Source organism: Gopherus flavomarginatus, chromosome 1 (genome assembly GCF_025201925.1).
Source record: "Gopherus flavomarginatus isolate rGopFla2 chromosome 1, rGopFla2.mat.asm, whole genome shotgun sequence".
Classification (NCBI taxonomy): domain Eukaryota; kingdom Metazoa; phylum Chordata; order Testudines; family Testudinidae; genus Gopherus; species Gopherus flavomarginatus.
In genome coordinates this window covers 87,076,991-87,091,592 of record NC_066617.1, presented here as the reverse complement: position 1 = coordinate 87,091,592, position 14,602 = coordinate 87,076,991, and the positions used below count along the sequence as shown (strand labels likewise).

The 14,602-nt window shown below is 40.7% G+C and overlaps 1 protein-coding gene across 3 annotated transcripts in view; it reads right to left on the bottom strand.

The window, feature by feature from the left end:
* Positions 1 to 7,111: 7,111 nt before the first annotated feature.
* The window catches only part of NUDT4 (nudix hydrolase 4), a 62,008-nt gene continuing 54,517 nt past the window's right edge, over positions 7,112 to 14,602 (bottom strand). For 2 of the 3 annotated variants that reach the window (XM_050935945.1, XM_050935948.1), the window contains exon 5: positions 7,112 to 10,840. In XM_050935945.1, the coding sequence (XP_050791902.1) occupies positions 10,645 to 10,840 (196 nt within the window). In that variant the 3' untranslated portion in view covers positions 7,112 to 10,644. Of the gene's footprint in view, positions 10,845 to 14,602 lie in introns of all 3 variants that reach the window. The other variant, XM_050935952.1, reaches the window with a different exon arrangement.

Genomic DNA, 14,602 nt, shown 5'->3' with positions numbered 1-14,602 from the left:
CTTTGCCGTTGTACAGTTTATTTTTCTGTGGTTTTCACTTCTCTACTGTGACAATTGTATTTTAAAAAATTGAAACCAGAACAGAACAATTTGTCTTCTCCAGTCTGACAGATTAAATAGTAAAAGGAAGAATTTTCAAATTCCCTTACTTTTGTTGCTGCTGCTTTGTATTACTAGCTCATGCCACGGTGTGTTCTGAAATTGGCCAAGATAGTTCAAAGTTATATTAGTAACTGATTCTTTCAAAATGAGCCTCTGATAAGTATAATTTATCACAGTCAGAAAGGTTTGACAATGCATTAACATGTGTATATACATAACATCTTATGTATATACATCTCTAAAGCAGGAGGATAACACAGCAAATGACAGCAGTAACTGGGTAAATGTCACTTGTCTGTTTTGTGCTGATTATCAGGTATTACACTATGCTCTTTAATTCTAACTCATGTCTCAAAAAAAGCATATAAAACACCAGTGTACAATACAGCTGTTACAGACCGGCTAATCAGTCAATTGATATTTGCTAAGCTACTTTCAGCTAGCCCCAACTGATCTTATCTATAAGCCTAAGTAAGCTGAATATCACAAGAAAGGTTTATTCATTTGGAGGAAGTAAATAATAGCTTCTTGCTTCCTTGCTATTATGCTTATAATTTTTTTTTCATGTCTCTTGGAAGCCTATTTTAATTTCTTCTTCAGTTCGACTTCATATCCTTTTAAATGCGTTTTTCCTTCCTTTTTTTTCCTTCCTAGTTGCCTCCACCCCCACCCTCTAGGAATGTTTTCTGATCTCTAAGCTTTCAGTGTGGCCAGTCTGAACTGTATAAATGACAGCCTACAATGGGAATGTATGTCTTGCAATTCACGGTGATGGTTATGTAGTCCGGTGGTATTCTCTGCCTCCCACACTCCTATTCTAGTATCATCTGGAGTTTCTATAGAATGTGGTGTATTTATTGTGCTCTTATGTAAGATGAAGATTATCTATTAAAGTTCCATTTTCAACATACAAACGCTTTCAGTGACTGGTAACTGGTATTGTCTCTCAAAGTGCACTGCATAGTAACATCACAGAACTTGGTTCAGAATAATTTAGTTCAGCACAAGATTTAAGGCACTTAAAAAGGTGGGTTTAAAGTTAGATTTCCTTATTGGATATAATTTCTCACATCTGTGGCTTGCAGCAGATCTTTAGTCTTATTCAAGTTGAGCAGGCCTCTTTACTGTAACTAACAAATCAGGTTTTTTGTTATTGAGATGAACATTCGTGCAGTTTAGTTGGTGGAAATTCTCTTGCATGTCGTCATTTAGGTGACTAGTTAACTGAGCATACATCTACCCTTAATTGTACAGTAACTGATTTTTAACACGGTAGATGGCTCTTCTGAATTCTTCTAAAATGAATCTAGCTAAAGATACACTTTAGTAGTATTAAAAGAATGTTTTTTTTTTTTTACTGTTCACATTTACCAATGGATGCCTTTATTAGTATACTCTGAATATGTAACTGAATGGAAAAAGTACTCCTCCAGTCAAACCATGGTAAAGGAATGGGAGTGCAGTAAATTTCATTGTGTGTGTATAGAGGCGCCAATGTATCCCCAGGCTTTTAAAGATTCTTAGTAAGCCTGGAATGTAGCTGAGAGATCTACTGGTTGAGTGTTGAATAGCTTCCCAACCTGCTTTTTCTCTATGCAGTTAAACAATGTAAAGGTGTGGGGAAATAGCCTTGATATGTCTACAGATTTAAGTTGTTTAGAAGGACATGCCTGTAAATGCTTATTTTAAAAACAATTGTAGTCTAAAAACTTCATGGCATAACTTCAATGATATCCACCATGATTGTAAGAATCCATAAGTATGGACTTCAAGGCCAAAACAAATTAAAGCAAAGTAGGATCTATGAAAATATAATTGTATATTACAATAGTCACTTAACATCTGAATCTTGTGCTTTTAATTAAGCTTAAAATGCAATGTCAGATATTTTCTGCATTGTGTCAAGTGATGCTTGCGGATATTTGACTTCCTGACTCGTATTTGAGAATGTTTTAAGTTCTTAGCTCATCTGTATAGTTGCCTGAATTATCTGAAACCAGATTAATGGAATTTATTTTTCAAATGGTGGTTAGAGATGCCCCACTATGTTTGTTATCTAATGTTTCATTCCATGACCTCTAGAATTAAAATTTGCCACAAGTACAAGTGTGGTTGCCTTACCATAATGAGTACTAGTTAGAATTGTTAACCTTTACAGAAGAATTACAGTAAGTGTTTCCTTTTTATAGCTTTCCTTCAGTGCTATTGGTGCTAAGAGCTAACTGGCCTGAAAGCCTAAACAAGATTTTGAAGCTGTATTTTAAATATTAGTTTATGGATGAAGTTTGTATAGGTAGAAGGCATACATTGTAAACCAGACCCTACATTTTTATTTTTTTGCAATAACTAACTTTAGTCTAGGTCAAGGAAATACACTGGAAGGTCCTTTTGTTCTTGCATTTAACATTCTGAAATCTGAACTGTCATTTTTTAAACATTTAGCCATGATTTTACATGGAAATGAGGTTGTGTATAAATCACTTAGAACTGATAGAATAAATGTCTTGGATATTAGGTGACTTCTGTAGCCTAAAAACAGTGGTGTTGCTTCTATAGCTTTCAAGAAAGCGTATCTCCCAACACATTATGGTTACTGTAAAACATCTTAATGGAATAGTAAAATCAAAAGTTGTGAAATTTCCCTCAATCTGTGTGTTCCGACTTGGAATTATTTTGAGGGTTACTTTAAAATAAAATGTCTGTGTTATAAACAACCTGTCGTGACTGTAATGTAATGGACACTTGAAATAAAAGGAAGCGTGATTATTCATTGCATATACACTGAGCATCATTTTTAAAAAGTGGTCCCTTTTTGTAGTATGATCATGGTATTGTTCAGTTTCACAGTGGTCTTTAAATGTCTGTGCAAAATAAGAAAATAAACTTTGACAAATTTTTAAGCCCTCCATAACTCTTGTTTTCCATTTGCTGCTGCTTTGTAGTGGGAAGAAAAGTAAACCATTCTGTCAGAAAACTCTCGGACAAAAGTTAGACTCAGTTTCCTTGGTCTTAAAAAGTTGTTTTCTGTTTCTTGCACAATATAAGAGTTTTTAAATGCTTTGGAAGTGTAATTAAACTATCCAACCAACATTCCTAATTGTTTACTGTGTAAAAAAAAATTAACACCTGTAAAACACTGAGGGGTTAATACAGCTGTATGCGTCCACCACAGATAATGGACTTCAGGCCAGAAATACAACTCATGTCATCAAAATATTCAAGATTTTCCTTGTGCCCACTTAATTCTGAGGCACTGCAGTGTGTGAAGAGTGGCACACAGTATCTAAACTGCTTTATTGCTGTTTGATGCTGTAGTCAGTAGCAGCCTGGACTTGAATGGAAGGAGTAATGATGGCAAATGAGGGCTGATGTACTTTTTCCAAGCACTGAACAAACATGAACTACATGTCGTGACTGCAAAAGGTGGAGCAAAAGTCTAACTATTTTAGCAAAACATAATTACCCTGGTAACATGCACTAGTAAAGGAAAATATGAGATAACTAAACTCAAACCTGGCCAGCTGTCTGAGGGCAAGAAGCTGTCAATTTGACTAGCCACAGAGCATCAGCTATGAGAGGAGGCATGTTCACAGTAAAGAGTTGAGGGATTAATTTATGCAAATTTGTATTTATAAAGCACCCTTTGCCAGAAGAAGTTAGCACATGACATGAAAACACAATGGGGGGTGGGTGGGGGTGTCTTAAATATAAAATAGACATCACTGGAAGATTGGTCACATACAGGTTTTTAGTTGTGGCTGCAACACCTGCAGAAGAATTCCTACTACAAAATTGTTCCAGAAGATGCATTTTAGAACAAGTTTCTTGCCTCTAAGGTTGTGGAAAAACTGTAAAGTGATGTACAGTCCTATGGCTGCAGATAGTCTAAACAGTTAGGCTGACAGATGTAAACCACCATGCTGCTTGTTGCACTGGGTTAACTATAAAGTATATTGCAACATCTAAACTGGTATCATTGCTATGCAGTGTAGTAGCAGGCACATACCCAGCTAATTGCTTATCTTAATCAATTAACCCCTTTCCCCTGCACCACTTCCTAGGTGTTGATCTTTTCCCTTGAAAATGTGGGCTGGGCCATCTTGAAAATTGGAATATTAGGGCAAACAGTATAAAAAAGCCAAGAAATATTGAATGGGTTCCAGTGTGAACTCCCCTAGCTACCATAAAACCCTCACTACTGCAGATGGCAGCCTGCCATGTCTGAAGGTAGGTCTACCTTCCTATACTGTACTTGAGAGCCAACACTCTAGCAGCCTAGTGAGGGAGTGGACAGGGAGGAGCTAAATTAGATTGGAGCAACTGCTGCATCTCAGTGTGTGTATGTGAGGGGGAGGAGCAGTCCCTATATCAAGGCTTGGTCCCTTAAAAGGGGGGCTCTGTGTAGCTAACCCCTGGGGCAAGACTTGAGATGGTGCTGACTATATTCTTACCCCTTATTGACTAACTGAAGGTGACAATGAATCTGGTATGAGGAAAAATGTTTGGGAACATTAACTACCCAGCACAGCTAGATGTAGGAGTTGAGCCAAGCCCCTTGGGGAAGTAGAAGCTGATTATACAACAGGTTTGTTCATTGCCCTTGAGTAGTTCATATCTTTGAATCAACTGCCTTGACCATTGGCAATGCCATTCTTGGATTCCATTTCTTTTGACAAACATTTCCCTTTTATATAAAGATGGGGAAATTGTCCTAAAATGACAGTCCAGGTATAGCAAAAGTAGTTTAGATTGCAATAAGCAGGTTAATATGCTACCTGCTGCTTTCCAAGGGTGAGACAGACTGTACCTGTCCTTTCATCCCTGAGAGGTACTGAACACAGCCTTTGTCCTTGAACAAATGTGGCAGAATGTCACTACTTGCCTCCCCAAAAATGCAAAAGATGGTGGTAGTTCCCCTTCCCCCTCCAGTAAGTACTTCCCCTCCACTCAGTAAGAGACTACACTGTGGAAATTTGGCTTTATGACACTGGTGAGGTAGGTAAGTTTCCTCCCTGTGTACAGACGTTAAGACCTATTGGTGCCTCTCACTTCCAAGGTATGCCCAATTTCAATTGTGTTCCTGAAGCAGCCTTCAAAAGAGCAAGGCTGTAGTTTAGGGTCAGGGATAAGATGAAAACTACTGCTGGCCCACTGCTGTAGTTTGTATTTATCTCTATGCTGCTTTCTCATCAGGTGCTGAGGTTAGATAAGGGATACATCAGACCAATTTATGCCTGCTGGGTTGCTGAGTGAAGCCACCTCTGGCAATACCACAGAGGCAAGCAGGAATGCTGAGATACCCATCAGTCAAATACAACTGTAGGCCTCACCACCAGCACATACCAATTAAAAAATGCTACACCAGAGGACCAGCTGGCTAAACTGAAATAATTCATCTTCATGTCTTAGGAGATATCTACTCAAAGATCACATGTATGGAGAGGTTGTACTTAAGCAGCAGCAACTGAAACAGGATAGACTAGTATCAGAGGGGTAGCCGTGTTAGTCTGGATCTGTAAAAGCAGCAAAGAATCCTGTAGCACCTTATAGACTAACAGACGTTTTGGAGCATGAGCTTTCGTGGGTGAATACCCACTTCTTCAGATGCATGCATCTGAAGAAGTGGGTATTCACCCACGAAAGCTCATGCTCCAAAACGTCTGTTAGTCTATAGGGTAGACTAGAATGCTCCCAGGCTTCCAGTTTGCTTAATTACACATAACCAAGCAAACCAAAAAGGCACAATAGCTGCTTAAGACCACTCTGACTAGCTCTCTCTAAGTCAACCAGGATCAAGGCCCTGTGTCAGAGCTTCAAACCCACACTGCAAACAGATTACAATATACCTCTGCTACAATGCTTCCCCAGATAACACCATATGCACCCACTTTGTTAAAAAGTTCTCCAGCTTCAGTCTTGAGTGCAACAGGATTAACTGATCAGCTGGTAGTGGTTTGGTCTCAGGGAGAACAGTAGGGAGGTGAACATCACATAATACAGCCAGTCCTTGCCCTCATTCATGCTCCCAACCTTGTCCATGAGATGAGATGGACAAGAGAAAAGGTAGCTGTCAGGATGGGGTTTTTTGAGAGCAGCACTTAGAGGGACAGTCAATACAGACTACCCTTGATCCCATCTTTCAGAATGGGACACAAACATGGTGCTTGAACTTCAGTCTCTGAAAATGGATGTGACCTTTCTAGGTTCTCTCCATCACTACTCCTTTTAGCCTAGGGCCATTCTGCACAACTTCCTGGCTCCCAAGCTCCTGAAACTTCCTGCAGAAAAAGAGTGAAATGTTTTGGTGCTAGCCTTCATAGCTCTTCTCAGAAAGATTTGCAAGCAGCATCAGTGTTTGCTAGGTGTCCTACATGAGACATCTATCATGTTGGAGAAAGAATGGAGTATGAAGTTAAGATCCCCTCTCCTATAGTGGAAACAAGTGCCAGGATGAGAGAGAGAACCTGCCCTCCACAGCTGGCACTAAAAGACAAAAAGGAAGCTTTAAAACTGCTTTTCCTACAAAAAAAGCCGAACTAGTGCTACAGTTTAGGACTATCAACAATGTCTACATGGTAGACAGGGAGTAAGGAATGTGACTGATCTGGCTGGAGCAGAGAGGACTTGAACATTTACAAACCCTGGCACTTTAAGTAGCTCGAAGAATGAAAATAGCTCTACTCTGCCAAGTTCAGTTTAAAAAGGTTTGTGACTAGACAACTCTTACAGCACAGGGCTGTAGAAGCCATTAAAAAAAGTTCTCAACTGTATTTGCACCCACACTATTACTTCAACTATTCAGAACACAACAGGAGCATGTGTGCATGACTGTCAGTTTTAGGCCACATTTACAATGACATTTGAACTGGAGCACGGAGAGGGCTAACCATGGTGGTGGAGCTATATTTTAAGCAGTCCTCAAACCCTTTTCAGATGGGGCACAAGCATTGTATATCAGCACTTTGCTACCAGTGGTAAAACTAGTGCCTACTGAAAGATGGCACACAGCACTAGTTCAGATTTTATTTTGATATTTATCTCAAATATAAAAAAAGTCAAAATTCTTACATCAATCTTTAAAGAAAATCCATGCAAGCAGTTCAAAATGTTTACAATTTAAATTGGGGATTTTCCTTCAAATTTCTCTTCTCAGAACAAAGTTGATAAACAAACCAGCTAGGTTTTTCCCTTTTGATTTTCTCCAGTGACTTGTCAATACACCAACGTTGGGCAAAGTTAGTGTGCAGTAAGTCACCAAATTATGCTTTTCACTATTTCCATTGGCAATATCACATCACATTATTTTATCTTGGGTCATCATGATCCCAAACCATGGCTGCTACAGGAAAACCATTGATGCAAATCAGATTCCTTTTTCTGTTTACACAGCTAGGCAAACCTCAGAGCCGCAAGCAGCTCACTTGGGGGGGGGGGGGCGGGGTTTAAAAAGGTAAATTCTAGTCCTATTTGCACAAATGCACCACCGTAAGCCATAAAACCACCACTAGTTACTTCATAAACCAAACTGGAAACCTTTGTAAAAACATGAGGAAACTGCTGGCAGTAACATGGTTCTATAGATAATCTTGACAGCAGGAGCTGATGGAAAATTTTATCCTCCTTATCCCACGTTTTACACCATCCATTTCTGTAGAATTTAACTTTAGTGTTCACTTAGACTGTTAAAAGACTCAAATATACAAAAGGAATTTGCCAGAATGGTTTCCTGTAGCATACCTAAACCAAGAGCCTGCACAGTATTGTCAGTTTACCTTTACTGTCATATACTTCAAAGTTCTGTGAATAGAAAAGCATAGGAAATCAAATTGAACAATACAGGGCTTCATTTTGAAAGCTGCATAGAGACTGAAGAGATCTGTACAATGAATGGCATTTAAGAATTCATGTGGCACTATTAACAGTCAAAATGTGTGCAACCAAAATATTAAAATATTTATAGGCAATCAACAATTTGTTAGCAACAGCAATTCTGTACATTTTTACACAGTTATCAAATACATAGCGAGCTACAAAATAAGATCATGCATTACCACTAGTATCTTATACAAATATGGGTTCTCTTTTCATTTCAGGAGTCTGAAACTGTTTTGAGATAGAAGCAGTTATGAACTAGAAGCCAAGTAACTACTTTGGACTTTTGTATGTTGTTTCATGGATTATGTTGTACAATCAAAAGAAACTTCTCAAAAGGCTAACAGTTACGAGCTCAGTTTAATGTGTTAATGACTACTGCACAAAAATGAGTGAAAAGTTCAATGGTTCACTGTTTCAGAAAGACAGACTAGATCAACTTAAAAATCAGATGTTTCTATTACCATTAAACTATTCTGTCGTACATGAGACATTCTTTTCAAAGTACCCGACTTCAGCTCTCTAGATGTTTTAGTTAGTAAGTCTCTTTTCTATTCTGTAAGCCCTTCAGTCAGGACAAAAGCTAGGCAATGGTGGTGGTGTTTAGATCAGAAGAATTAAAATGGGTTTAAAAATCTCATGAATTGTTGAGATTTTGGCCCTCAAATACCTGAAGTCTCATGAGATCAACTGTTCATGATGATTCCACCATTTTGTGGGGCATCTGAACTACACGTAGAAGACATGCCTGCTCTTCTGATTTTAGAAGGTACCTGGAACTAGAACCATAGGGCTAGTGCTGATCTGGGGATTTAAAAAACATCCCACCTCAAAGTTCAGGCAGCTTCTGTTTTTTGGCTCATGTTTAGGGCCATTTCTAATCAGTAGTTCTTTTGGCCTCTTCAAAGAGCAGTTTACATGAGGTGAAACCTCTAAAACATTACTATCCATGGTTTAAATGCATTTATATATGGCACAAAGATCTCATTTTTCAAAAAGGATCACTTGTGGCACCAATATTTTCCTAAAAAAGTGTAACAGCACGCAAAAGTTTAATTTATAGCAGCATTTTACACAATTTGTGCTAAAAAAGTAGTTGTGTATTGAGTAACAAAATGTTTAAATTACATTTACTTTCCATTTTACACTCACTATTTACCAGTTGGACTATTTACAAAGGGTTTGAATGCTATGTAAAAGAATGAGTTTACTCAAAACAGCCTTCACAAGACACACAATGTTTACCCTAACCTCAGTTTTGGCTTTCTGCCCAGAAAGAAGAGGTGACTGAAATTAATATTTAGATTCCAAAAGTACCTGCATGAGCTAGATGGCATTCTTTGTAGAAAACTGTCTTAATGGCACAGTGGCAAGAACATATTTGGGACCCATGGTTAAGTTCAGTTTCTATCTTTTTTGGTTGACAGGTACAGGGGAAATAGTAATTATGACAGGATGCTGTCCCAAGTTTACGCTAGTCAGCTCTACTTTCACTTCAGAGAGCAAAAGCCGTTATTTTGAGCGGTCAAGACTATTTTTGAAGTATTACAACTTTAATTGGGATATCCAGCATAGTCATTAATAAGGTAACAAAAATTTTGGTAAATCTGAAATGTCAACACCAGCCCTTTCTGCTCCTAGTCCACAAAGTGCCATTTCCTCTTGATTACTAGTTTGCTAATGGACTTAGACCTAGCCATGTTGTTCCCTTATAGGCATAAATTTCTTCCAAATACTGTACTTTAGTCTTATATGCCACAGAAGCTACAAGAGACTCAAAACTGGAAGAAACTGATGCAATCCTAGGAAACTATGGGATCGCACCATCAGCAAAATGAATGCTAGGATATCAGAGGAAGGCAACAATTAATGATCAGCGGGAGTGTGTGTGTGTGGGGGGGAACAACATGTTTTCAGTTTTCATGTACCGCTTTCTACAATTATGAATTTCTTGCATATTTGGCCAAGTCCTACAAAAAAAGTCTTTGAACAGCTTTTGGAATTGTAGCAACTAAACATCAATGGTTGAGCCTCTTTTCCGAATCTTTGCTCGAGCTGTCAACTACATTTTGTATGTTATGATTCCACAGGTCAAGGTAACAGAGGGAAAAATGTTGTTTGATGTTTGAATCCTTTGCTGTGATTGGCTGGATGTATTTAGTGCTTTATTGTAGTCATGCTTATGTATCTAAGGTGAATACTATGCTCAGTTTCCCAGATAGTGGTAGTATTTTAGAGGTCATCTAGCACTTTAATTGTACATTTTGAGTGGAAGTTTAAGAGAAACATTACTGCCATTTGTTCAAGAATTTTCCTGCTAAATAATTTTTTTTAAAAGACTACCTGACTAAAAAAAATTATGCCAAAATCTGGAATAAGTTCCACTTAACCCAGACGTTTTTGTTATTTTTAGCAGATGTGTAAATTTATATTGATTGTTTTTAAAAAATGGCCAGTTAAGGCATCTTAAAAAATTCCATATATGGCTTTAGTTTGCTGAAATACTATTTTACATTGTTAAAAGGGAAAAAAAGTCAGCGTCTGAATGTTATGACATATTCACACATTTTGCTGAGGACTGATAGTCAAAGATGTCTACATGTGAACATAAATACATTCCCCCCTCCTCCACCTTGTCATGGTGCATGAGTAAAAAGGTAATCCCAATTTTTATCTCACAGTAGAGGGCAACCCAGAAGTCTGTGCAGAAGTGACATATAAGGAGTTATCAGGAAGATTGGGGACCACAGAATTCCCATTGGTTGGGGAGCAGCCCAGTTTCAGTTTTTCCAGGTATTCCGCATGAACAGGCTTATGACACTGAAGAACCTTGATAGCATCTTCTACTTTAAACCACTCTCTTTTCCTTCCTGAATGAGTAATTAACATCAAAGAAAAATAGGTTACAAACCAGTTTCAATAGCAGTTCAGCTACAATAGCCAGCTCCAAAAACTCCAGGTCCAAAAACTTAAAGGTCAAGTGCAAAGCAAAAATACAAACTGAATTAAGATCAAGCATCCTTCCCCCAAGTGTAAGTGGGGGTGGCATGTAACACAGGAGTAACAGCTGAGCAGCAGAGGAAAAGTGGTCTTTGTGCCTCCCCTTCTTTGTGTAGAGAGTCCTAAAAGGTTTGTTTTCCCCTGTTTCTTTACATTGGAAATCCAGGTTGTCTGCGCTCTGGTAGACTGACAACTGGAGAATAGGGAAGTGACATCAAGAAAAGTTGGACAACAAAGATTTAGTCAAACTTATCTTGTTCATTGAAACTAAATAGATGCTAACAAAAAACATTTTAGATATAGAGTCTCTTTTGTAGAGGTCCTATACCTACTCTATCCAGTCCATCAGTTTATGCAGAATCCAAGCTCTTTAAAACAAACACATCTAGTCCTAATGGCTGGGAACAGGAAAGATGGATTCATGGTTGGCTTCTTTATAGCACAGGGCATGTCGACACAAACTCCTCCTGAATGACTCCTTGTGTGGACACTTCTGAAAGCAGTGCCATTTTCCAAAGTAGCATAATCCACTCAAAGTGTTCATGCCTGAAGTTATTCTGGAATAGCTATTTCACTTTAAACATACCAAAGGGAACATATGCATTATTCATCTGCCGTCTTCAAGATGATAGAGGGGGAGTAAATTTAACATCTGACATTTGGCAGAGGATAGATTAGTAGCAGAGCTCCAGGCACTGGTAATTGATAAGGAAAAACAGGCCACTCCTGAGGAGTACCTCCAGCCAATGAGAACAAAGCAGCCAGGAAGTTTGCTGAAGCAACCTCTTTAAGTTGCTAAAACGCTCTTAAACCTCATGTCTCAGCTGATAAGACTAAATGAAGCCATCTAAAGCACAGCCACTAAAAAGTGTTTCCTTTTAAAAGTGTTACTGGCACGCGAAACCTTAGAGTGAATAAATGAAGACTTGGCACAGCACTTCTGAAAGGTTGCTGACCCCTGTTACAGTGTGATGTATAGAACTGAAAACACCTCTAAGTTCTGCGCTCAGTACACTGGACAGTTGCTGGACAAATGAACCCGCAATGTATGGTGATTGGAGGTGAGGGCTCCATACGTCAGCATCTGTGTTCTCATTGGTATATCTTGAAGTAAATTAAACTACCATATTTTATGTAACAAAATGTCCAGAATTTTAAAGCTTCATTTGAGTAGTCTACTATGAAAATACAATAAATAAAATCCACCATTATATAATTTCTCCCCCCCTCCCAGAGATGTCTTGCATATCCCCAGGGGTACATGTATCAGTTTGGAAACCCTTGCAATAAGGGTTTGTTTGGTTTTTTTTAAAGAAGTTATTTCTATACTGAAAACATGAAAAATTTGTTAATTCTATTTTCATTTTGCTGTACAACTTGCATTACATATATTGTGCTGCTACTGTAATTTTTAAAACATTCTTTTAAAGGGATACTGCCATGACTGACATACCACTAGATGGCAAAAAAAACACAATTCTATAAATTTACAGTATTATGTTAAAGTATTAAAATTCTAGTTCCTGAAACAGGAAAGCCATCTACTAACCAAGGATACTGTTTTAGTGCAGATTCCTGTGTGATCCATCAGATAACCAACACACTGTTCGATGAGTGCAACAAGTTAATATTTAGGTAAAACCACACGGAAGGCAGACTAACTTGTTAGGGATATCTGTAAGTGATTAAATTTAGCAAAAGGGTAGTCATGTGATACATTTAAAAAATGCTTTTTAACTAGACTGATTACATCACTGGTTCTCAACCTGCAGCCCATGGGCCACTTACTGCTCAATCAGCACACAGCTGTGGCCCATATGACATCCTCAGAGCCACACAGGGTACACATTGTGTGGATGCAGTCCACAACACAGAACTGCATATGCAGCCCACAATGGTAAATGGGTTGAGAACCACTGGACTAGATGCTATATGCATCTAAACCAGGGGTTGACAACCTTTCATACATGGTGTGCTGAGTCTTCATTTATTCACTCTAATTTAAGGTTTTGCGTGCCAGTTATACATTTTAACGTTTTTTAGTAGGTCTCTGTCTATAACTAAACTATTGTCATATGTAAAGTAAACAAGGTTTTCCAAATGTTTAAGAAGCTTCATTTAAAATTAAATTAAAATGCTGATCTTATGCCGCTGGCCTGCTCAGTCCGCTGCCAGCCTGGAGTTCCGTTCACCTAGGCCAGTGGCAGGCTGAGTGGGACCGGTGGCCAGGACCCCGGCTGGCAAGGGGCTGGCAGCCAGAACCCCAGACTGGCAGCAGGCTGAGTGGGGCCAGCGGCCGGGACCCAAGACCAGAAGGGGGCTGAGCAGCTCAGCCCGCTGCCAGTCTGGGGTCCCAGCCCTGCCCAGAGTGGGTACTTACCTTCTCCCTGGTTCGAACCCATTCTCTTCCTCTCTCTCTCTGCACTGAGCTGAGGGTGGGAGTGCACTGAGCTGGGGGTGAAGGGTCTGGCCAGGAGCTAGAATGAAGGAGTGGGCTCAGGGTTGGGGCAGAAGGTTTGGGTGTGGAGTGCTTACCTGGGCAGCTCCCATTTGTTGCGAGGGGTGCAGGAGCTCCCATTTGGTGCTTAGGGTGGGAATGTGGGGGGTGCAAGAGTCAGGGCATGGGGTGTGTAGGGGCTGGGTATGTGTGGGGGTGCAGGAGTCAGGGCATGGGGCAGGGTGTGTGTGAGAGGTGTGCAGGGATCATGGCAGTGGCTTGGGGGCATGTGGGGAGGTGGTAGGGCAGGGAGCTGGGGGGGGAGGAGTTGGGACTTCTGGGAAGGGGCTGGGGTCTGATGCTCAAGGGAGGAGTGCTGGGAGCGAGGCCTCTGGATTCCTAGGTTTCCAGCTGGGCTCTAGTTGTTCGAGGGGGTGGGGGGCAGACGGAGACTAGGGCTCCGGACTCCTGGGTTCTCCCCTCAATGCCAGAGGGGAGGGGGATCCAGTGACCTGGGGTGAGAAAAGAGGTGCGACCCAGCTGTTCCCAGAGTCCAGCAGGCAGCAAGCTGTAGCCCCGGGGCTCAGGTTCAGGCTGTGGGACGCCGCCTGCCCCAGTGCAGAGCTGAGCTCATCCCGGCACCGGGACTGCAACCCCGGGGCAGCCTGCCTGAGTCCAGGGAGCGGGGCTGGCCGTACTCAGGACCCAGGACCCTTCCCCACGTACAGGCCTCATGGGCACTGCAACTCTGGTGGGGCTGGGTCCCTCTTCCTGCCCCTGCCAGCGGGGCCGCTTCAAGGACTGCTCAGACTCTGCAGACACCAGGTAGTGGTATGGACACGCTAACCCGGAAACACAACCTCCTGCCAGAAGTGACAGAGGTCAGGAAAGCATGTACAAATGCCAGCGGGAGGGGTGGAGACGAGCAGGCCGGGCTGGGCCGGATTTTTAATGGCATGCTGCTGCCTGCTGGGGTCCTGGCTGAGCAGGGCCAGCGGCCGGGACCCCAGCAAGCAGCAGAGTGCCATTAAAAATCGGCTCGTGTGCTGTCTTTGGCATGCGTGCCATAGGCTGCTGACCTCTGATCTAAACATAGCACAGGGTTTCTCAAACTCAGGGTCATGAGGTTATCATGTGGGGAGTCATAAGCTGTCAGCCTCCACCCCAAACCCCGCTTTGCCTCTAGCATTT